This window comes from Rutidosis leptorrhynchoides, chromosome 1 (assembly GCF_046630445.1).
Source record: "Rutidosis leptorrhynchoides isolate AG116_Rl617_1_P2 chromosome 1, CSIRO_AGI_Rlap_v1, whole genome shotgun sequence".
In the NCBI taxonomy this organism is placed as follows: domain Eukaryota; kingdom Viridiplantae; phylum Streptophyta; class Magnoliopsida; order Asterales; family Asteraceae; genus Rutidosis; species Rutidosis leptorrhynchoides.
In genome coordinates, this window is record NC_092333.1 from 602,698,517 (window position 1) to 602,722,409 (window position 23,893).

Below are 23,893 nucleotides of genomic sequence, written 5' to 3' on the forward strand. Positions count from 1 at the left end.
ACTTACTAAAAACTACACTACTCTACGATTATGTACACTGCCTATAAGTGTTGTAGCAAGGTTTAGGTATATCCATCTATATAAATAAATAAAACTTGTATCATATTTCGCCGTATTTCATATTAAAAATAAGTATATTTCGTACCCCGTCGCTCGCACACCATGCATAACCAGCCCCTAACTACTGCCCTGGAGAAAACTCAAACCAATCCGAGGGCATGGCCGGTAAAACCTCCTCCCCGCTGCCCCCGCACTAAATGAAAAGGCGACTTGCGTGGATACTTCATGTCAAGGATAACATTGAGTGTAATGTTGCAGCCCAGTGGAGTCGGACTCCTGACCTCTCGCTAAGTGTGACAGACCACGTGCAAAATAATTTTATGTGGTCCAGCGGTTAGTGGCATGCCTCCTCTAGGGGAGGGCAGGAGTTCGACCCACGTTGGCTACATATTAAAAACACAATTTCATCACTGCCATGAAGTATCCACCCATGACACCTTTCCCATATCGTTTGGGGGGTAAAGTGGAGGGGGTTTTACTTGGTCGTGCCCTTGGATCGGTTTCAAGGTTTCCTCCCGGGCAATGATGGGGGCGGGGTTATTATCGATGCATCGGAATAGTCGAAACGGGAGATGATCGCAACGGGTGGTTTAGTCCCCCTTGGGTGATCCCAATCGTTGTCAAAAAAAAAAAAATATATATATATAAGAATTTACAATACATAATCTAAGACTGTAATATTATAGGTCTATCTATATCTACATTTACATTTTATCTACTATAATATCTATATCTACATTTACATTTTTTATAAAAAAACATAAGAGAAACAGTTTTTAATATGTGTTTATTTTTTAGGGGGTGATTCTCGCACACTGTTTTTTGATCCTCACACACCAATTTACTTGAACTCCTCCCTAATAATAGGGTAAAAGGGTGTGTGAGGATCAAAAAACAGTGTGTGAGAATCATCCCCCTTATTTTTTAGGAGTATCAATGAATTGTCAACACCTCACATTCGTGGTAGAATAACTATTTTTTTTTTTTTTTACTTTGAGTGGAACAATGACTTTCCTTTTATTCTAGGGTAGATAGATGAAATACTTCCCTAGTACACTTATATTTCATATTCGTGGAATTGAGTATTGTTGTTGTTGTAAAGAATTGTCCGTGTATTGCATTTTGATACTCGCGAGTATTATTATAGTATTTTGTATGAAGCCAAATACCTATCGACATATTGCGAATTGTGTTACTTGAACCCTTTCACATTTGCAGATATTAAACTTGATTAACAGTTTAACACACATTGCAAGTCAACTAAGTTATGTTTGGCATATGTTTAGAAGATGTTTCAAATCCCTTTCATATTATTTCAAAGATCACCATTATTACACGTTTATGTTCTTCGTTCAAAAGAGTCTACACCCATACTGAATAATTTACACTTTGACACCCAAAAAAGCCTCGAAATCCCATATATCTAGTATCTAGTTATAGAAGGCTCGAAAAAGATGATGTTAGAATGTATGGGGAGTCTATGAGGGGCCCACGTTGGCGTGCCAATTCGTGAATATCCCTCACAATGTCAAAAACTGCCTCCGGTTGAGCTAGTTTAAGTGCATGTTCCGCCATTCTTTTGTGCTCGTCTGCATTGCAACTGAACCATCTCGCTACAATTCTAGCTGTTTCCCTTGAGCTTCGAGTGAATACACCCGCCCCGTTGTTCACAACATATGGAACATTTCCTTTTTCCTGTTATTAATCCATCAAAACACATTTTATTTATGTTACTAGGTACTAAATTACTAAAAAAGACTTGACAAACATGAAATGTTGCATACTTGTCCTGGGATATAGTCGTTGAGGATCAACGGAAGCCCTCTGATTAACGCCTCTGCAATTGTACCGGGACCCGCCTACAAAATCCAATGAAAGATACAAAAAGATCCATTATTTTTTATGGGAAGTGATCCGTACACCATTAAAAAAGTGTTTTAAACAGTACAACATTGTAATGTATGTTTATTAGTGTACGGATCATCGTATAACAAGAAACATATTATATTGAATCATACTTTGGTTATAATGCAATCACAAGCACCCATCCATTTCTGCATCTGCTTTTCGAATCCTCTAACCTACAACAAAAGGCAAAAACAAAAATGACTATAACTATAAAATCATTTTAAGTAAAGATTCGGTTATAATCCAATTGACTACCTTAACAGGAATTTTCCACTCGAGAGACTGAAGAGATGATGCCAAAGACTTGTTTCGACCGCATATTATAACCATTTGTCCAAACGCTTTTCCGGTTTCTTTGTCAACTAAAGCTTCTCCTAGAGCTTTTGCAGTCTTTTTTACTGGGCCCATCCCTTCACCACCTCCCATTAACAACACAGTTGGTAGATTTGGATCCATTTCCAACTCTGCTCTCAACTCATCCTACAAAAAGTATTAAAAAAAAAAAAAAAACAGATTGAGGCTAAAATAAATGGTGTAAACTTATAGAAGTTAAGAAAAAAAAGGTGTAACCTTGTTGAGGACTGCACGAGCAAAAGATGGTCGAATGGGCAAGCCAAACACACGCAACTGACTTTTGTCTAGGTCGTCTAGTAATGCCCGCTGTGCTACCTCTTCCGAAGGGCAATAGCATCTGTCAACTCCCGGATGGAACCTGATTACAACAACAACAACAACAAAAAAAAAAAAAAAAAAAAAAAACTCAGTTAAATTGAACTAGTTAAATCAAGAATTTTTTTTTTTTTTTTTTTTTTTTTTTTTTTTTTTTTTTGTAAATTTGTAGGTAGTTTTATGGTTGAGGGTAGTTGCGACTTTTACCATGTTCGATGGCATGTATTGAGATCTGTAATAACTGTCACAAAGATGACCTTTTTGTCTAATCCTTGCCATTTTAGAACCCACAGAGGAATGTGTTGCATTAGAGGATGAACACTGATGATGATATCTGGTTTATACTCCATTAAACCCGCTTCAACCTCCCTTTAGTTCCAAAAAAAAGATAATTAACAACAATAAAAACAATCATTAGCTATAACTGCAGTTGCAAAAGGGTGAATGTTATAAACTTGGATTGTAAGAAATCTTCGTGCCTGAAACGGAACCGACTCCGGATTGATCTTTGCACAAGTTGTACACTTTTCTAATCGAATATTTCGACCCAATTAGCCACGGGTTACACGAAGTTTCGATTGGGATAAGACAAAGACTAGATTGTTGTCTTGGCTAAAAGAAAACAATCAAAATTATTGCAGAGATTATCTTCTAATTGTATGAAATGAAAGTGTGTGTAAAAAGGTTAAAAATCTGAAACCTTTTTCAAATACACCAAATGTGTATTTATAATGGGTCAAAAGGTTTGATGAAGAATCACAACCTTTGATTCATACCCACTAGTTGCTTGGAAGTTCTCATTCATGTATTTAGACTTAAAATGGTCCAAAAACATGAAAAAACGGAGTTAAAATGCCCTGGAACAACCCCAAAACGTTTGGGGTTCGAAATGTGCCTTTTTGGGTGAAAAAGACACCTTTTCAGCGTCCCCTGTATCAAGCCGCGCCGCGGGCCCTTGAGCCGCGCCGAGGGCTAACAAAGGAAAACCACTTGAAAATGCCAAAAGTCTAGACATGGATTTTGTGCCTTAGGCCGCGCCGCGGGCTAAGCCTGGCCAGCACTCCATTTTTCCAAACTCAAGGTTTTCACTCGTATGGCCTTTTCAAGTCTTGTTTCGCATTTCTTATGTTCCAAATAACATTTCCAAGTCTAAAGGAAACCTCAAACCACCTCACGTTTTACGAACGTGCACTCCACACTTCTCCGAATTCGTGTAACGTATCAATGGTTCGAAAGACACTTTCAAGTTAGTAATCCAATCCCTAAAATGTATTGTTGGATCATGCTAAAATCACCAACAAATCCCCCCCATTTTAGTATGATCCTTGATTACTAAAATACCAACAATTAGAAACTAATGCATAAATGTAAATGTCACATGGATTGAATTTACACATAGTATATTACACGTGCAAGAATTCGAAAATCAGGGTGCTCTAATAGTTTGAACCCATCAATTCATTTGAAAACCTGTCGATAATATACACACTAGTTCCATAATCTCTAACAATACAAACTTGACACTATTAGGAGCCATGTGTCCCAATCCAATCATGAACATATAGAAAACTAAGTCCAAAGCTTTCTTGAAGCGGCTCAACTTCATGTCCACTTAGGTAGCTCTCTTCAATCTTGCTCCTACAATGCAATTTATCAAGAGAACTATTAAGAAGTTATAAACTTCAACCTTACTTTATCTTGTAGGTCCGAACACATACCTTTGGGATTATATGATAAACATGTGTTCCAATCTTCTCAAAATAGGCTTTCCTCATTGAATTCAAGCTTCTAGCGTTGTACTAGAAGGGAATTGGGTATCCCACTTTGAAAGACTTAGATGGACTTCAATCCCACACCAATAGCCGACTTGTGCACCGAGTCTCTGGCTAGTCCCTTGGTCAAGTGATCCGCTAGATTTTGTTCCGATCTCACAAAATCTATGGAGATCACTCCACTTGTGATTAATTCACGTACCATGGAATGTCTAACACCCAAGTGTCTAGACTTATCATTATACATGTGACTATAAGCCTTAGCCACCGTTGAAGCACTATCGCAATGTATACCAATAGGAGGAATGGGCTTTGGCCATAAAGGAATCTCATAAACCAAATTCCTTAACCACCCGGCTTCATTACCCTCCGCAGCCAATGCAACAAATTCCGACTCCATTGTCGAATTTGTGATACATGTTTGCTTTTTGGAAGCCCATGAAATTGCCCCTCCACCAAGTAGGAATATCCAACCAGTATTGGAAGAATGATCTTCCATATTGGTTATCCAACTTGCATCCGAATAACCTTCTAAAATAGAAGGGAAGCTGGTATACGTGATACCAAAGTCCTTGGTTCGCTTCAAATACTTAAATACTCTATTTACAGCTTGCCAATGGTGAGAACCCGGGTTACTTGTAAATCTACTCAATTTTCCCACCGCATAGGCAATATCCGGTCTAGTGCAAGTCATTGCATACATTAGACACCCTATAGCACTCGCGTATTTAAGTTGATATACCGCCGAACCCGTATTGGGTAAGAGCTTAAGAGTAGGATCTATGGGAGTACTTACCGGGGAGGTATCCTCAAGATTGAACTTCTTGAGGATCTTCTCAATATAATGAGATTGAGTTATCGTGATGCCATTATCACCACAGATGATCCTTATCCCAAGAATCACATCCGCAACCCCCATATCCTTCATCAAAAACTTAGATGACAGAAAATGTCTGGTCTTATCAACTTGATCTTGGCTAGTACCAAATATCAACATGTCATCCACATACAAGCAAATAATCACACCATTCCCCTTGTGATCAAATTTGCTATACACACACTTATCCGATTGGTTGATCATAAAGCCATGAGACAAAATAACATCATCAAACTTTTGATGCCATTGCTTTGGTGCTTGTTTAAGCCCATACAAGGACTTAATCAACTTGCACACCTTCGTCTCTTGTCCCGGTGTAGTGACCCGAACTTTTCCATGTTTATATATATTAATTGAGATTGATATTTACATGATTAAATGTTTCCAACATGTTAAGCAATCAAACTTGTTAAGACTTGATTAATTGAAATATGTTTCATATAGACAATTGCCCACCCAAGTTGACCGGTGATTCACGAACGTTAAAACTTGTAAAAACTATATGATGACATATATATGGATATATATATAGTTAACATGATACTATGATAAGTAAACATATCATTAAGTATATTAACAATGAACTACATATGTAAAAACAAGACTACTAACTTAATGATTTTTAAACGAGACATATATGTAACGATTATCGTTGTAAAGACATTTAATGTATATATATCATATTAAGAGATATTCATACATGATAATATCATGATAATATAATAATTTAAAATCTCATTTGATATTATAAACATTGGGTTAACAACATTTAACAAGATCGTTAACCTAAAGGTTTCAAAACAACACTTACATGTAACGACTAACGATGACTTAACGACTCAGTTAAAATGTATATACATGTAGTGTTTTAATATGTATTTATACACTTTTGAAAGACTTTAATACACTTATCAAAATACTTCTACTTAACAAAAATGCTTACAATTACATCCTCGTTCAGTTTCATCAACAATTCTACTCGTATGCACCCGTATTCGTACTCGTACAATACACAGCTTTTAGATGTATGTACTATTGGTATATACACTCCAATGATCAGCTCTTAGCAGCCCATGTGAGTCACCTAACACATGTGGGAACCATCATTTGGCAACTAGCATGAAATATCTCATAAAATTACAAAAATATGAGTAATCATTCATGACTTATTTACATGAAAACAAAATTACATATCCTTTATATCTAATCCATACACCAACGACCAAAAACACCTACAAACACTTTCATTCTTCAATTTTCTTCATCTAATTGATCTCTCTCAAGTTCTATCTTCAAGTTCTAAGTGTTCTTCATAAATTCCAAAAGTTCTAGTTTCATAAAATCAAGAATACTTTCAAGTTTGCTAGCTCACTTCCAATCTTGTAAGGTGATCATCCAACCTCAAGAAATCTTTGTTTCTTACAGTAGGTTATCATTCTAATACAAGGTAATAATCATATTCAAACTTTGGTTCAATTTCTATAACTATAACAATCTTATTTCAAGTGATGATCTTACTTGAACTTGTTTTCGTGTCATGATTCTGCTTCAAGAACTTCGAGCCATCCAAGGATCCATTGAAGCTAGATCCATTTTTCTCTTTTCCAGTAGGTTTATCCAAGGAACTTAAGGTAGTAATGATGTTCATAACATCATTTGATTCATACATATAAAGCTATCTTATTCGAAGGTTTAAACTTGTAATCACTAGAACATAGTTTAGTTAATTCTAAACTTGTTCGCAAACAAAAGTTAATCCTTCTAACTTGACTTTTAAAATCAACTAAACACATGTTCTATATCTATATGATATACTAACTTAATGATTTAAAACCTGGAAACACGAAAAACACCATAAAACCGGATTTACGCCGTCGTAGTAACACCGCGGGCTGTTTTGGGTTAGTTAATTAAAAACTATGATAAACTTTGATTTAAAAGTTGTTATTCTGAGAAAATGATTTTTATTATGAACATGAAACTATATCCAAAAATTATGGTTAAACTCAAAGTGGAAGTATGTTTTCTAAAATGGTCATCTAGACGTCGTTCTTTCGACTGAAATGACTACCTTTACAAAAACGACTTGTAACTTATTTTTCCGACTATAAACCTATACTTTTCTGTTTAGATTCATAAAATAGAGTTCAATATGAAACCATAGCAATTTGATTCACTCAAAACGGATTTAAAATGAAGAAGTTATGGGTAAAACAAGATTGGATAATTTTTCTCATTTTAGCTACGTGAAAATTGGTAACAAATCTATTCCAACCATAACTTAATCAACTTGTATTGTATATTATGTAATCTTGAGATACCATAGACACGTATACAATGTTTCGACCTATCATGTCGACACATCTATATATATTTCGGAACAACCATAGACACTCTATATGTGAATGTTGGAGTTAGCTATACAGGGTTGAGGTTGATTCCAAAATATATATAGTTTGAGTTGTGATCAATACTGAGATACGTATACACTGGGTCGTGGATTGATTCAAGATAATATTTATCGATTTATTTCTGTACATCTAACTGTGGACAACTAGTTGTAGGTTACTAACGAGGACAGCTGACTTAATAAACTTAAAACATCAAAATATATTAAAAGTGTTGTAAATATATTTTTGAACATACTTTGATATATATGTATATATTGTTATAGGTTCGTGAATCAACCAGTGGCCAAGTCTTACTTCCCGACGAAGTAAAAATCTGTGAAAGTGAGTTATAGTCCCACTTTTAAAATCTAATATTTTTGGGATGAGAATACATGCAGGTTTTATAAATGATTTACAAAATAGACATAAGTACGTGAAACTACATTCTATGGTTGAATTATCGAAATCGAATATGCCCCTTTTTATTAAGTCTGGTAATCTAAGAATTAGGGAACAGACACCCTAATTGACGCGAATCCTAAAGATAGATCTATTGGGCCTAACAAACCCCATCCAAAGTACCGGATGCTTTAGTACTTCGAAATTTATATCATATCCGAAGGGTGTCCCGGAATGATGGGGATATTCTTATATATGCATCTTGTTATTGTCGGTTACCAGGTATTCACCATATGAATGATTTTTATCTCTATGTATGGGATGTGTATTGAAATATGAAATCTTGTGGTCTATTGTTACGATTTGATATATATAGGTTAAACCTATAACTCACCAACATTTTTGTTGACGTTTAAAGCATGTTTATTCTCAGGTGAATATTAAGAGCTTCCGCTGTTGCATACTAAAATAAGGACAAGATTTGGAGTCCATGTTTGTATGATATTGTGTAAAAACTGCATTCAAGAAACTGAATTCGATGTAACATATTTGTATTGTAAACCATTATGTAATGGTCGTGTGTAAACAGGATATTTTAGATTATCATTATTTGATAATCTACGTAAAGCTTTTTAAACCTTTATTTATGAAATAAAGGTTATGGTTTGTTTTAAAAATGAATGCAGTCTTTGAAAAATGTCTCATATAGAGGTCAAAACCTCGCAACGAAATCAATTAATATGGAACGTTTTTAATCAATAAGAACGGGACATTTCAGTTGGTATCCGAGCGTTGGTCTTAGAGAACCAGAAAATTTGCATTAGTGTATCTTATCGAGTTTGTTAGGATGCATTAGTGAGTCTGGACTTCGACCGTGTTTTCTTTAAAAATGATTGCTTAACATTTTTGTTGGAAACTATATATTTTTAACATATGAATATTATGTGATATATTAATCTCTTAACGTGTTTGATATTATGTGATAGATGTCTACCTCTAGAACAAGTCCCATTGACTCACCTAATAATAATGAAGAGTCAAATGTAAATTGGAATGATTTGTGGACTGATTCACAAGTTCCCGAAGAGGAACCGGAAGAAGAGTCGGAACCGGAAGAAGAATCGGAACCGGAAGAAGAATCGGAACCGGATGAAGAAATAGAACCGGTGGGGGAAATAATAAAACGGTTAAGTAAAAGAAAATCCTCAACCAACCGACCAAAGTTAATTATGGTCAATGGTGTTTCCGCCAAGGAAGCAAAATATTGGGAGGATTACCAATTCTCCGATGAATCGGATTCCGACGAGAATTCCGATGATGTTATAGAAATTACCCCAACTGAATTTAAAAAGGCAAAAGAAAATAATAAGGGAAAGGGCATAAAAATAGAGAAATCTAATTCCAACCCCGATGAACTTTATATGTATCGTCAACCCCCGAAGTCCTTAAGTAGTAACAATGACCCGGGAACCTCTAAACCACCAGGTTTTTCTAAACCAATGTGGACAACGACGGCTCGTATTAGGGGAACATCATATATCCCTAGAAACTTGGCAAAACGAACCAAAACCGAAGAAGAAGAAACGAGCGAGTCGGAATAAGATAGTTGTATTCGTGTGGTGTAATATATGTAATATAGTGTTCTTATGCTTTATGATATATGTAAAAATTGCTTGTATTAATAAGTATTTTTTTTATGAAACTAACTCTTGTCTATTTTACAGTTTAAAAACACAAAATGGATAGACAACCCAATATTTTAAGAGACCTACCCGGAGACATGATTGATGAAATCTTGTCTAGAGTCGGCCAGAATTCTTCGGCACAACTATTTAAGGCGAGATCAGTTTGTAATACATTCGAAGAACGTTCCAAGAATGTCTTGGTTTATAAGAGACTTTCGTTTGAAAGATGGGGGATATCACATTGGGAAACCCATAAGTTACGATGTGTTTACTTTGACGCATATATTGCGGGGAACCCAAATGCTATTTTACGCAACGGGTTAAGAAATTATTTTGACTCAATATATCCGAATATTGGACTTCGTGATTTAGAAAAAGCGGCTAACATGCAACATAAAGAAGCATGTTATGCTTACGGATTAGTAATGTTCGCTTCTCACCAAAGTGAGAACAAGAACATCGGGCTACAACTATTAAACAAAACGTTTCCACAAGTGACGGAGTCGGTAATTGGGGTAAGAAATGAGGTTTTTAGATTATTACGGGACTGTTGGACATTACGTAACCCTCGTCCCTTTGATGACGTTACAACACGCTGTCTTATCAACGGCCATAACGGTTATGTTGCACAAGACCAAGGATGGGAAGTAGTCCTAGCAAAACCAGAATGCATGACTTGTTTCTGGACGTATGAATTACGTGTCTTTATTGCCTTTGCCGAACGACTTGTGTACTAGCTAGAATTGTCTTCACAACTATCTTGTATCAAAGTTATTGTGTGCTATATTTCATGCTTTATGTAAAATAAGCGGTATTGTAAGTTTGTAAAATATTGTATAAAAGTTTGAACGCGAAATATTATTACAATCAGTTTTTCATATAGAATTGTAGTAGTTGAATTGTATATTAGCTACTAAGTATGAACTTAACGGGTAGGTACTACCCGAATTTAAACTTATAAAACGCTAATATGAAGAAAAAGCTTTTATAAATGAGTTCATATTATGCTACGAAATACTATTAACTACTCTTAATATTCTGTATGATTAACTTGTTCCATTTAACTATTTTGAAGGAAATGGCACCGACTACTCGACACACCGTGAATATGAATGAAGAGGAATTCCGTACTTTTCTAGCTTCAAACATAGCCGCAGTACAGGCTGCGCTACATACCAACAATAACCTTGGATCTAGCAGTATAGGAAATCGTGTAGGATGCACCTACAAAGAATTCACTGCCTGCAAACCTTTGGAATTTGATGGAACCGAAGGACCGATCGGATTGAAACGGTGGACCGAGAAGGTTGAATCGGTGTTTGCCATAAGTAAGTGTACTGAAGAGGACAAAGTGAAGTACGCTACGCATACCTTCACAGGTTCTGCGTTAACATGGTGGAATACATATCTAGAGCAAGTGGGACAAGATGATGCGTACGCACTACCGTGGTCAGCATTCAAGCACTTGATGAACGAGAAGTACCGTCCCAGAACCGAGGTCAATAAGCTCAAGACAGAACTTAGAGGGTTACGAACCCAAGGATTTGATATTACCACGTACGAAAGACGATTCACAGAATTGTGCCTATTGTGTCCGGGAGCATTCGAAGATGAGGAAGAGAAGATCGACGCGTTTGTGAAAGGATTACCGGAAAGAATCCAAGAAGATATAAGTTCACACGAGCCCGCCTCCATACAACAGGCATGTAGAATGGCTCACAAACTAGTGAACCAGATTGAAGAAAGAATTAAAGAACAGACTGCTGAAGAGGCCAATGTGAAGCAAGTCAAAAGAAAGTGGGAGGAAAACGGTGATAAGAATCACCAATACAACAACAACAGCAATTACAACAATAATCGCAACAATTATCCCAACAATCGCAACATCAATCGCAACTACAACAAACGGCCCAACAACAACAACAACAACAACAGCAACTACAACAATCATCCCAACAACAATAATAACCGCAACAACAACAACAATCAGAAGCAACTATGCCAAAGGTGTGAAAAGAATCACTCGGGGTTCTGCACCAAATTTTGCAACAAGTGTAAAAGAAATGGTCATAGCGCGGCGAAGTGTGAGGTCTACGGACCAGGAGTTAATAGAACGAAAGGAACAAATGGTGTCGGAACGAGTAATGGCGGAGCAAGTAGTGTCGGAGCAAGTTATGCCAATGTAGTTTGTTATAAATGTGGAAAACCAGGCCACATTATTAGAAATTGCCCGAACCAGGAGAACACGAATGGACAAGGCCGTGGAAGAGTTTTCAATATTAATGCGGTAGAGGCACAGGAAGACCCGGAGCTTGTTACGGGTACGTTTCTTATTGACAATAAATCTGCTTACGTTTTATTTGATTCGGGTGCGGATAGAAGCTATATGAGTAGAGATTTTTGTGCTAAATTAAGTTGTCCATTGACGCCTTTGGATAGTAAATTTTTACTCGAATTAGCAAATGGTAAATTAATTTCAGCAGATAATATATGTCGGAATCGAGAAATTAAACTGGTTAGCGAAACATTTAAGATTGATTTGATACCAGTAGAGTTAGGGAGTTTTGATGTGATAATCGGTATGGACTGGTTGAAAGAAGTGAAAGCGGAGATCGTTTGTTACAAAAATGCAATTCGCATTATACGAGAAAAAGGAAAACCCTTAATGGTGTACGGAGAAAAGGGCAACACGAAGCTACATCTTATTAGTAATTTGAAGGCACAAAAACTAATAAGAAAAGGTTGCTATGCTGTTCTAGCACACGTCGAGAAAGTACAAACTGAAGAAAAGAGCATCAATGATGTTCCCATTGCAAAAGAATTTCCCGATGTATTTCCGAAAGAATTACCGGGATTACCCCCACATCGATCCGTTGAATTTCAAATAGATCTTGTACCAGGAGCTGCACCAATAGCTCGTGCTCCTTACAGACTCGCACCCAACGAGATGAAAGAACTGCAAAGCCAATTACAAGAACTTTTAGAGCGTGGTTTCATTCGACCAAGCACATCACCGTGGGGAGCTCCTGTTTTGTTTGTCAAGAAGAAAGATGGTACATTCAGGTTGTGTATCGACTACCGAGAGTTGAACAAACTTACCATCAAGAACCGCTACCCACTACCGAGAATCGACGACTTATTTGATCAACTACAAGGCTCGTCTATTTATTCAAAGATTGACTTACGTTCCGGGTATCATCAAATGCGGGTGAAAGAAGATGATATTCCAAAGACTGCTTTCAGAACACGTTACGGTCATTACGAGTTTATGGTCATGCCGTTTGGTTTAACTAATGCACCAGCTGTGTTCATGGACCTTATGAACCGAGTGTGTGGACCATACCTTGACAAGTTTGTCATTGTTTTCATTGATGACATACTTATTTACTCAAAGAATGACCAAGAACACGGTGAACATTTGAGAAAGGTGTTAGAAGTATTGAGGAAGGAAGAATTGTACGCTAAGTTTTCAAAGTGTGCATTTTGGTTGGAAGAAGTTCAATTCCTCGGTCACATAGTGAACAAAGAAGGTATTAAGGTGGATCCGGCAAAGATAGAAACTGTTGAAAAGTGGGAAACCCCGAAAACTCCGAAACACATACGCCAGTTTTTAGGACTAGCTGGTTACTACAGAAGGTTCATCCAAGACTTTTCCAGAATAGCAAAACCCTTGACTGCATTAACGCATAAAGGGAAGAAATTTGAATGGAATGATGAACAAGAGAAAGCGTTTCAGTTATTGAAGAAAAAGCTAACTACGGCACCTATATTGTCATTGCCTGAAGGGAATGATGATTTTGTGATTTATTGTGATGCATCAAAGCAAGGTCTCGGTTGTGTATTAATGCAACGAACGAAGGTGATTGCTTATGCGTCTAGACAATTGAAGATTCACGAACAAAATTATACGACGCATGATTTGGAATTAGGCGCGGTTGTTTTTGCATTAAAGACTTGGAGGCACTACTTATATGGGGTCAAAAGTATTATATATACCGACCACAAAAGTCTTCAACACATATTTAATCAGAAACAACTGAATATGAGGCAGCGTAGGTGGATTGAATTGTTGAATGATTACGACTTTGAGATTCGTTACCACCCGGGGAAGGCAAATGTGGTAGCCGATGCCTTGAGCAGGAAGGACAGAGAACCCATTCGAGTAAAATCTATGAATATAATGATTCATAATAACCTTACTACTCAAATAAAGGAGGCACAACAAGGAGTTTTAAAAGAGGGAAATTTAAAGGATGAAATACCCAAAGGATCGGAGAAGCATCTTAATATTCGGGAAGACGGAACCCGGTATAGGGCTGAAAGGATTTGGGTACCAAAATTTGGAGATATGAGAGAAATGGTACTTAGAGAAGCTCATAAAACCAGATACTCAATACATCCTGGAACGGGGAAGATGTACAAGGATCTCAAGAAACATTTTTGGTGGCCGGGTATGAAAGCCGATGTTGCTAAATACGTAGGAGAATGTTTGACGTGTTCTAAGGTCAAAGCTGAGCATCAGAAACCATCAGGTCTACTTCAACAACCCGAAATCCCGGAATGGAAATGGGAAAACATTACCATGGATTTCATCACTAAATTACCAAGGACTGCAAGTGGTTTTGATACTATTTGGGTAATAGTTGATCGTCTCACCAAATCAGCACACTTCCTGCCAATAAGAGAAGATGACAAGATGGAGAAGTTAGCACGACTGTATTTGAAGGAAGTCGTCTCCAGACATGGAATACCAATCTCTATTATCTCTGATAGGGATGGCAGATTTATTTCAAGATTCTGGCAGACATTACAGCAAGCATTAGGAACTCGTCTAGACATGAGTACTGCCTATCACCCACAAACTGATGGGCAGAGCGAAAGGACGATACAAACGCTTGAAGACATGCTACGAGCATGTGTTATTGATTTCGGAAATAGTTGGGATCGACATCTACCATTAGCAGAATTTTCCTACAACAACAGCTACCATTCAAGCATTGAGATGGCGCCATTTGAAGCACTTTATGGTAGAAAGTGCAGGTCTCCGATTTGTTGGAGTGAAGTGGGGGATAGACAGATTACGGGCCCGGAGATTATACAAGAAACTACCGAGAAGATCATCCAAATTCAACAACGGTTGAAAACCGCCCAAAGTCGACAAAAGAGCTACGCTGACATTAAAAGAAAAGATATAGAATTTGAAATTGGAGAGATGGTCATGCTTAAAGTTGCACCTTGGAAAGGCGTTGTTCGATTTGGTAAACGAGGGAAATTAAATCCAAGGTATATTGGACCATTCAAGATTATTGATCGTGTCGGACCAGTAGCTTACCGACTAGAGTTACCTCAACAACTCGCGGCTGTACATAACACTTTCCACGTCTCGAATTTAAAGAAATGTTTTGCTAAAGAAGATCTCACTATTCCGTTAGATGAAATCCAAATCAACGAAAAACTTCAATTCATCGAAGAACCCGTCGAAATAATGGATCGTGAGGTTAAAAGACTTAAGCAAAACAAGATACCAATTGTTAAGGTTCGATGGAATGCTCGTAGAGGACCTGAGTTCACCTGGGAGCGTGAAGATCAGATGAAGAAGAAATACCCGCATCTATTTCCAGAAGATTCGTCAACACCTTCAACAGCTTAAAATTTCGGGACGAAATTTATTTAACGGGTAGGTACTGTAGTGACCCGAACTTTTCCATGTTTATATATATTAATTGAGATTGATATTTACATGATTAAATGTTTCCAACATGTTAAGCAATCAAACTTGTTAAGACTTGATTAATTGAAATATGTTTCATATAGACAATTGCCCACCCAAGTTGACCGGTGATTCACGAACGTTAAAACTTGTAAAAACTATATGATGACATATATATGGATATATATATAGTTAACATGATACTATGATAAGTAAACATATCATTAAGTATATTAACAATGAACTACATATGTAAAAACAAGACTACTAACTTAATGATTTTTAAACGAGACATATATGTAACGATTATCGTTGTAAAGACATTTAATGTATATATATCATATTAAGAGATATTCATACATGATAATATCATGATAATATAATAATTTAAAATCTCATTTGATATTATAAACATTGGGTTAACAACATTTAACAAGATCGTTAACCTAAAGGTTTCAAAACAACACTTACATGTAACGACTAACGATGACTTAACGACTCAGTTAAAATGTATATACATGTAGTGTTTTAATATGTATTTATACACTTTTGAAAGACTTTAATACACTTATCAAAATACTTCTACTTAACAAAAATGCTTACAATTACATCCTCGTTCAGTTTCATCAACAATTCTACTCGTATGCACCCGTATTCGTACTCGTACAATACACAGCTTTTAGATGTATGTACTATTGGTATATACACTCCAATGATCAGCTCTTAGCAGCCCATGTGAGTCACCTAACACATGTGGGAACCATCATTTGGCAACTAGCATGAAATATCTCATAAAATTACAAAAATATGAGTAATCATTCATGACTTATTTACATGAAAACAAAATTACATATCCTTTATATCTAATCCATACACCAACGACCAAAAACACCTACAAACACTTTCATTCTTCAATTTTCTTCATCTAATTGATCTCTCTCAAGTTCTATCTTCAAGTTCTAAGTGTTCTTCATAAATTCCAAAAGTTCTAGTTTCATAAAATCAAGAATACTTTCAAGTTTGCTAGCTCACTTCCAATCTTGTAAGGTGATCATCCAACCTCAAGAAATCTTTGTTTCTTACAGTAGGTTATCATTCTAATACAAGGTAATAATCATATTCAAACTTTGGTTCAATTTCTATAACTATAACAATCTTATTTCAAGTGATGATCTTACTTGAACTTGTTTTCGTGTCATGATTCTGCTTCAAGAACTTCGAGCCATCCAAGGATCCATTGAAGCTAGATCCATTTTTCTCTTTTCCAGTAGGTTTATCCAAGGAACTTAAGGTAGTAATGATGTTCATAACATCATTCGATTCATACATATAAAGCTATCTTATTCGAAGGTTTAAACTTGTAATCACTAGAACATAGTTTAGTTAATTCTAAACTTGTTCGCAAACAAAAGTTAATCCTTCTAACTTGACTTTTAAAATCAACTAAACACATGTTCTATATCTATATGATATACTAACTTAATGATTTAAAACCTGGAAACACGAAAAACACCATAAAACCGGATTTACGCCGTCGTAGTAACACCGCGGGCTGTTTTGGGTTAGTTAATTAAAAACTATGATAAACTTTGATTTAAAAGTTGTTATTCTGAGAAAATGATTTTTATTATGAACATGAAACTATATCCAAAAATTATGGTTAAACTCAAAGTGGAAGTATGTTTTCTAAAATGGTCATCTAGACGTCGTTCTTTCGACTGAAATGACTACCTTTACAAAAACGACTTGTAACTTATTTTTCCGACTATAAACCTATACTTTTCTGTTTAGATTCATAAAATAGAGTTCAATATGAAACCATAGCAATTTGATTCACTCAAAACGGATTTAAAATGAAGAAGTTATGGGTAAAACAAGATTGGATAATTTTTCTCATTTTAGCTACGTGAAAATTGGTAACAAATCTATTCCAACCATAACTTAATCAACTTGTATTGTATATTATGTAATCTTGAGATACCATAGACACGTATACAATGTTTCGACCTATCATGTCGACACATCTATATATATTTCGGAACAACCATAGACACTCTATATGTGAATGTTGGAGTTAGCTATACAGGGTTGAGGTTGATTCCAAAATATATATAGTTTGAGTTGTGATCAATACTGAGATACGTATACACTGGGTCGTGGATTGATTCAAGATAATATTTATCGATTTATTTCTGTACATCTAACTGTGGACAACTAGTTGTAGGTTACTAACGAGGACAGCTGACTTAATAAACTTAAAACATCAAAATATATTAAAAGTGTTGTAAATATATTTTTGAACATACTTTGATATATATGTATATATTGTTATAGGTTCGTGAATCAACCAGTGGCCAAGTCTTACTTCCCGACGAAGTAAAAATCTGTGAAAGTGAGTTATAGTCCCACTTTTAAAATCTAATATTTTTGGGATGAGAATACATGCAGGTTTTATAAATGATTTACAAAATAGACACAAGTACGTGAAACTAAATTCTATGGTTGAATTATCGAAATCGAATATGCCCCTTTTTATTAAGTCTGGTAATCTAAGAATTAGGGAACAGACACCCTAATTGACGCGAATCCTAAAGATAGATCTATTGGGCCTAACAAACCCCATCCAAAGTACCGGATGCTTTAGTACTTCGAAATTTATATCATATCCGAAGGGTGTCCCGGAATGATGGGGATATTCTTATATATGCATCTTGTTATTGTCGGTTACCAGGTGTTCACCATATGAATGATTTTTATCTCTATGTATGGGATGTGTATTGAAATATGAAATCTTGTGGTCTATTGTTACGATTTGATATATATAGGTTAAACCTATAACTCACCAACATTTTTGTTGACGTTTAAAGCATGTTTATTCTCAGGTGAATATTAAGAGCTTCCGCTGTTGCATACTAAAATAAGGACAAGATTTGGAGTCCATGTTTGTATGATATTGTGTAAAAACTGCATTCAAGAAACTGAATTCGATGTAACATATTTGTATTGTAAACCATTATGTAATGGTCGTGTGTAAACAGGATATTTTAGATTATCATTATTTGATAATCTACGTAAAGCTTTTTAAACCTTTATTTATGAAATAAAGGTTATGGTTTGTTTTAAAAATGAATGCAGTCTTTGAAAAACGTCTCATATAGAGGTCAAAACCTCGCAACGAAATCAATTAATATGGAACGTTTTTAATCAATAAGAACGGGACATTTCACCCGGCATGACAAAACCTTCCGGTTGTTTCATGTACACCTCCTCCTCCAAATCACCGTTAAGAAAAGCAGTTTTCACATCCATTTGGTGAATAACAAGATTGTGAATCGACGCAAGCGAAATCAGCAATCTAATGGTGGTGATACGCGCAACCGGAGCATAGGTATCAAAGTAATCAATACCCTCCTTTTGCCTAAAGCCTTGTATGACCAAACGTGCTTTAAACTTATCAACCGATCCATCAACTTTCATCTTTCTTTTGAAGATCCACTTATTGCCCAAAGGTTTACAACCGGGAGGCAAATCAACTAGAATCCATGTATTATTTTCCATGATAGAGTCTATCTCGTCACGGATTGCCTCTTTCCAAAAAGCAACGTCACGAGACCTCATAGCCTCATCATATGTCCTCGGATCCTCTTCAATATTGTAACAATAATGAAGTTGAGATATGACATTATCTCTAGTTCTTTCAACTAAGAATAGTTGAAAATCCTCACCATATGATTTAGGAGTCCTTTTCCTACTCCCTCTACGTGGCTCATGAGTCTCATTTGGAATTTCTTCCAATTGAGCACCTTGGGAGGTACTTGCAATAGGTACCACATCCTTTGGTTTAGGTATTGATGTAAATCTAGATTCATCAAATATTGCATCTCTAGATTCAATCATGGTATTAACCGAAACGGCGTCATTCGGCTCAATGACAAAGAATCTATACGCCTTGGAATGCTCGGCATATCCAATAAAAATGCAATCAATACCCTTTTCACCCAACGTTTTTCTTTTAGGTTCCGGAAGTGTCACGACCGCCCTACATCCCCAAACTCGCAAGTAATGCAAGTTAGGGCGTTTGTTAAACCAAAGTTCATATGGAGTCTTCTTCCCATTCTTATTGGGAACCCTATTCAAAATGTAACAAGCCGTTAACATGGCTTCCCCCCAAAATCCCTCACTCAAACCGGAATAAGACAACATGGAGTTAACCATCTCTTTAAGTGTCCTATTCTTCCTTTCGGCTATACCATTTTGTTGTGGCGTATAAGGAGCCGTAGTTTGGTGAATAACTCCCATCGATTGAAAATATTCCGGGTCATAGTACTCCCCACCTCGATCGGTACGCAATGTTTTAATTGAACAATCAAGTTGCAATTCTACTTCAGTTTTATAGATTTTAAATTTGTCTAAAGCTTCATCTTTAGAATGCAAAAGATACACATAGCAATACCTAGACGAATCATCTATAAAAGTAATCATGTACTTCTTGTTACCCATTGAAGGAGTAGCATGAAGATCACATAAATCACTATGAATTAGTTCCAATAAAGATGATTTCCGGTTTATTTCTCTAAAAGGTTGTCTAGTGATCTTTGTTAGCATACAAGTTTTACATTTATCTAAATGTTTATCAAAACTTGGTATTAAGTCATCCTTAGACATTTCATACATTCGTTTGTAATGTACATGACCTAAACGAGCATGCCATAAACCGGAATCACAAATACTAGAACTAATCATGCAAGTAGAATTAATGGCCTTAGGAACATTTTTGAGATTAAGCATGAACATTCCATTGTTATAGTACCCAAAACCAACAAACACACCACACTTAGACAATATATATTTGTCACTTTCAAACACTTGTTTATACCCACATTTATTCAACATGGGACTAGATACAAGATTCTTACGTAAGTTAGGTACATACAATACATTATAGAGAGTAATAGATTTTCCGGAGCTAAACTCCAATACAACATTTCCATAACCAACAACACTAGCACTAGATTCGTTGCCCATGTGCAAAACATTCTTATCCGGTATGAAAGTTTTGAACCATTCACAATCCTTGCAAGCATGGCAAGTTGCACCCGAATCTACCCACCATCCAATTGTATCATCCTTGATTAGGAGTAGGATCCTTTGATCCTTGGCCCGCACCCGATGTGCTTGCTCTTTCTACCATCTTGACTTTGCAATCCCACTTAAAATGACCGGGTTTGCCACATCTCCAACAAGACTTCTTGTCCTTCTTATTGGACGCATTCTTGTTGTTTTCAGACTTTCGCTTCTTGTTGTATTTATTTCCATGAGATTTATCTTCAATCATGTTGATTGAAGAAGATCCCACTTCTTTACCCTTTCCCTTGCCACTATCTAGTGCCCGAATTGATTCCTCAATTCTCAAGTGACTTCCCAACTCATTCAAATTCATCTCTTCCTTATTGTGTTTGAGTGTGTGTTTGAAATCTTGCCATGAAGGTGGCAATTTGTCAATGATGGATGAAACCGTAAAAGTTTCATCCACACTTATTTTGTGTTGGGTAAATTGCCCCAAGATCCTAAGGATCTCATGGAATTGTTCCATGATGGGCCTAGTATCAACAATCTTATAATTGTTGAAATTGCTAACAAGGAATTTCTTGCTAGACGCATCCTCGGCCATATACTTGGCCTCCAATTTATCCCAAAGTTCCTTGGCCGATTCAATCGAATTGTAAACATCAAATAAAACATCGGACATACCATTTAGAATGTGGCCACGACACAGCAAGTCATCATTGTCCCATTTGCTCCTTAACCGGGCATTTTCCATTGTCTCTTCATCCAATTCAACGGGCCTTGGAGTGGACAACACATACACCAACTTCAATGAAGTCAAGAGAAACTTCATCTTCTTTTGCCATCTCCTGAAATCTGCCCCTTCAAACCTTTCCAATTTTGCAAACCTTGAAGTCATTTCCTTTACCGTTTCACCGGACATGGTGATAACTATTCGATTAGAATGTTATAAACTTGGATTGTAAGAAATCTTCGTGCCTGAAACGGAACCGACTCCGGATTGATCTTTGAATTGTGTGTACACTTTCCTAATCGAATATTTCGACCCAATTAGCCACGGGTTACACGAAGTTTCGATTGGGATAAGACAAAGACTAGATTGTTGTCTTGGCTAAAAGAAAACAATCAAAATTATTGCAGAGATTATCTTCTAATTGTATGAAATGAAAGTGTGTGTAAAAAGGTTAAAAATCTGGAACCTTTTTCAAATACACCAAATGTGTATTTATAATGGGTCAAAAGGTTTGATGAAGAGTCACAACCTTTGATTCATACCCACTAGTTGCTTGGAAGTTCTCATTCATGTATTTAGACTTAAAATGGTCCAAAAACATGAAAAAACGGAGTTAAAATGTCCTGGAACAACCCCAAAACATTTGGGGTTCGAAATGTGCCTTTTGGGTGAAAAAGACACCTTTTCAGCGTCCCCTGTATCAAGCCGCGCCGCGGGCCCTTGAGCCGCGCCGCAGGCTAACAAAGGAAAACCACTTGAAAATGCCAAAAGTCTCGACATGGATTTTGTGCCTTAGGCCGCGCCGCGGGCTAAGCCTGGCCAGCACTCCATTTTTCCAAACTCAAGGTTTTCACTCGTATGGCCTTTTCAAGTCTTGTTTCGCATTTCTTATGTTCCAAATAACATTTCCAAGTCTAAAGGAAACCTCAAACCACCTCACGTTTTACGAACGTGCACTCCACACTTCTCCGAATTCGTGTAACGTATCAATGGTTCGAAAGACACTTTCAAGTTAGTAATCCAATCCCTAAAATGTATTGTTGGATCATGCTAAAATCACCAACAGTGAAAAGGGAATAAAACAGAACATACTTGGTGTAAAAGGCAGCAAAAGCAGCAAGATAAGCGTTGTGTATCCAACGAGGAGATGTGCTATGAAACGCAACGTTCCAAAGTTGTACGTGTTTAACCATGAACTTGTATTGGTTTTCCATATCGTTTAATGGCCATCCGGCATATTCTTTCCAAACATCCTTGATAAATATCTGCAAAATTGAAGAAAACATAAGCTAACTGTGATTTAAGAAACCGCAAGGTGTTAGCGCATTGGTGGTGACCTAACTTCCCATAAGGGATGTCAGGGATTCGACTCTCAAGTGCTGTAAAGATAATTCCTTGTGGTTACCCGCCCATTTTATGGGCCTTGAGGGTTTCAGACGTCTATGCGTTTGAGCCTCACCCTAGAGGGTTCTACCACACGCGATGCCCACATGAATTCTTCGTGTGGGTTTTCATCCTGAGAGGCGGTTGGATTGTAATGTTCGTCAAGGAAATGATTGGTGGGTGGGTTCTGACATCGCTTTCGGACCATGTCAGTGACTCCTAACTGCCGTTAAAAAAACTGTGATTTAAGAACCGAGAAATGTCAATGCTTCAAAGAACTAAATCACTGTGTCAAGAAATACCTAAATTTTCAGTTTCATTTAAAAAGTAATCTCCTTTTTTGGAGATAAGAATAAGAAACCTCTAGCTATAAGAATGACCAAAGATAAAAATCCCAACTTTTTTGTGTATTTAATACGGAGTAGTACATTGTTGATGGGTACCTTGTATTGATCACCAAATTCGATCTTGAAAGCGTCACGAATGGCCTCAGCAGAGGCACGATGACCACCGCCAGTATCACTCATCAAAACAAGCACATTTTTGGTTCTTTTAGCACCAAGCTCCACCATTTCCATACTAGGAGCTCTATCTCCATTTTCATATGTCAGCCTTTTCATGCCATTGTTGCCGCTGCTGCTACCACCAACATATCCATGCGCCCCGATGCTCTCAAACACCGTCTTCAACCGATTGGCGTTAAATTCTTGTGCCTTAACCATTTTTCTTAATACTTACTGTTGGTATGTATGTATGAAATTTCAAGTAACTCAAAAAGATTGATTCTTGTTCCCAAAAATCAAAAACAAGTTTTTCTTAAATTTAACTGATGGGTTTCTTCAAAATGGTCAAAATTGATGCAATAAACACGGAAATTTTAGATTATATTTCAAAGGAGGTTGAAAATGAGTTTTTTTTTTTTTTTTTTTGATAAAGGGATCTAGAAATGAACACACCTTTTTCAGGGTTCTAACCGATAGGAGCCTTGTGAAACCCACCACCGGAAAATGGGTTTCGTGGGCGGCGAACGGTGGCGAGATAAGAACGTGCGATAGGGAAATGAAGTTAGTTTTTTCTGTTAAAAGAAACTTAAAAATTAATAGTTGTTTATGGTTGAGTGGATTTTTATAACGTGTTTGAAATATTGTAGCCGTACGATATTTTCAAAATGATTTAGTGGTGTGACGTTATTTTCTTCTTTGTGATTTCGTTATTTTGTTGACTACGCACTTTAATAACG

General features: G+C 36.6%; 1 protein-coding gene across 1 annotated transcript; it reads right to left on the minus strand.

The window, feature by feature from the left end:
* Positions 1 to 1,391: 1,391 nt before the first annotated feature.
* LOC139884351 (monogalactosyldiacylglycerol synthase 2, chloroplastic-like) lies at positions 1,392 to 23,481 on the minus strand. The gene is made up of 8 exons (XM_071868395.1): positions 23,097 to 23,481; positions 22,363 to 22,535; positions 2,845 to 3,006; positions 2,539 to 2,680; positions 2,224 to 2,448; positions 2,079 to 2,141; positions 1,845 to 1,919; positions 1,392 to 1,755 (listed from the first exon to the last, which is right to left on the minus strand). Exons 1-8 carry the CDS (start codon positions 23,373 to 23,375, stop codon positions 1,495 to 1,497), a joined length of 1,380 nt encoding a protein of 459 aa, XP_071724496.1. The 5' UTR covers positions 23,376 to 23,481; the 3' UTR covers positions 1,392 to 1,494.
* Positions 23,482 to 23,893: the final 412 nt, after the last annotated feature.

What these genes read in the sequence shown, in the direction of transcription:
- LOC139884351 (XM_071868395.1), bottom strand. Translation starts at nt 23,375, where the DNA reads ATGGTTAAGGCACAAGAATTTAACGCCAATCGGTTGAAGACGGTGTTT. An exon ending in CTCGTGCAGTCCTCAACAAG is followed by an intron (nt 2,449 to 2,538) that starts GTTACACCTTTT and finishes TACTTTTTGTAG; the next exon opens with GATGAGTTGAGAGCAGAGTT. An exon ending in GTGATTGCATTATAACCAAA is followed by an intron (nt 1,920 to 2,078) that starts GTATGATTCAAT and finishes TGGATTTTGTAG; the next exon opens with GCGGGTCCCGGTACAATTGC.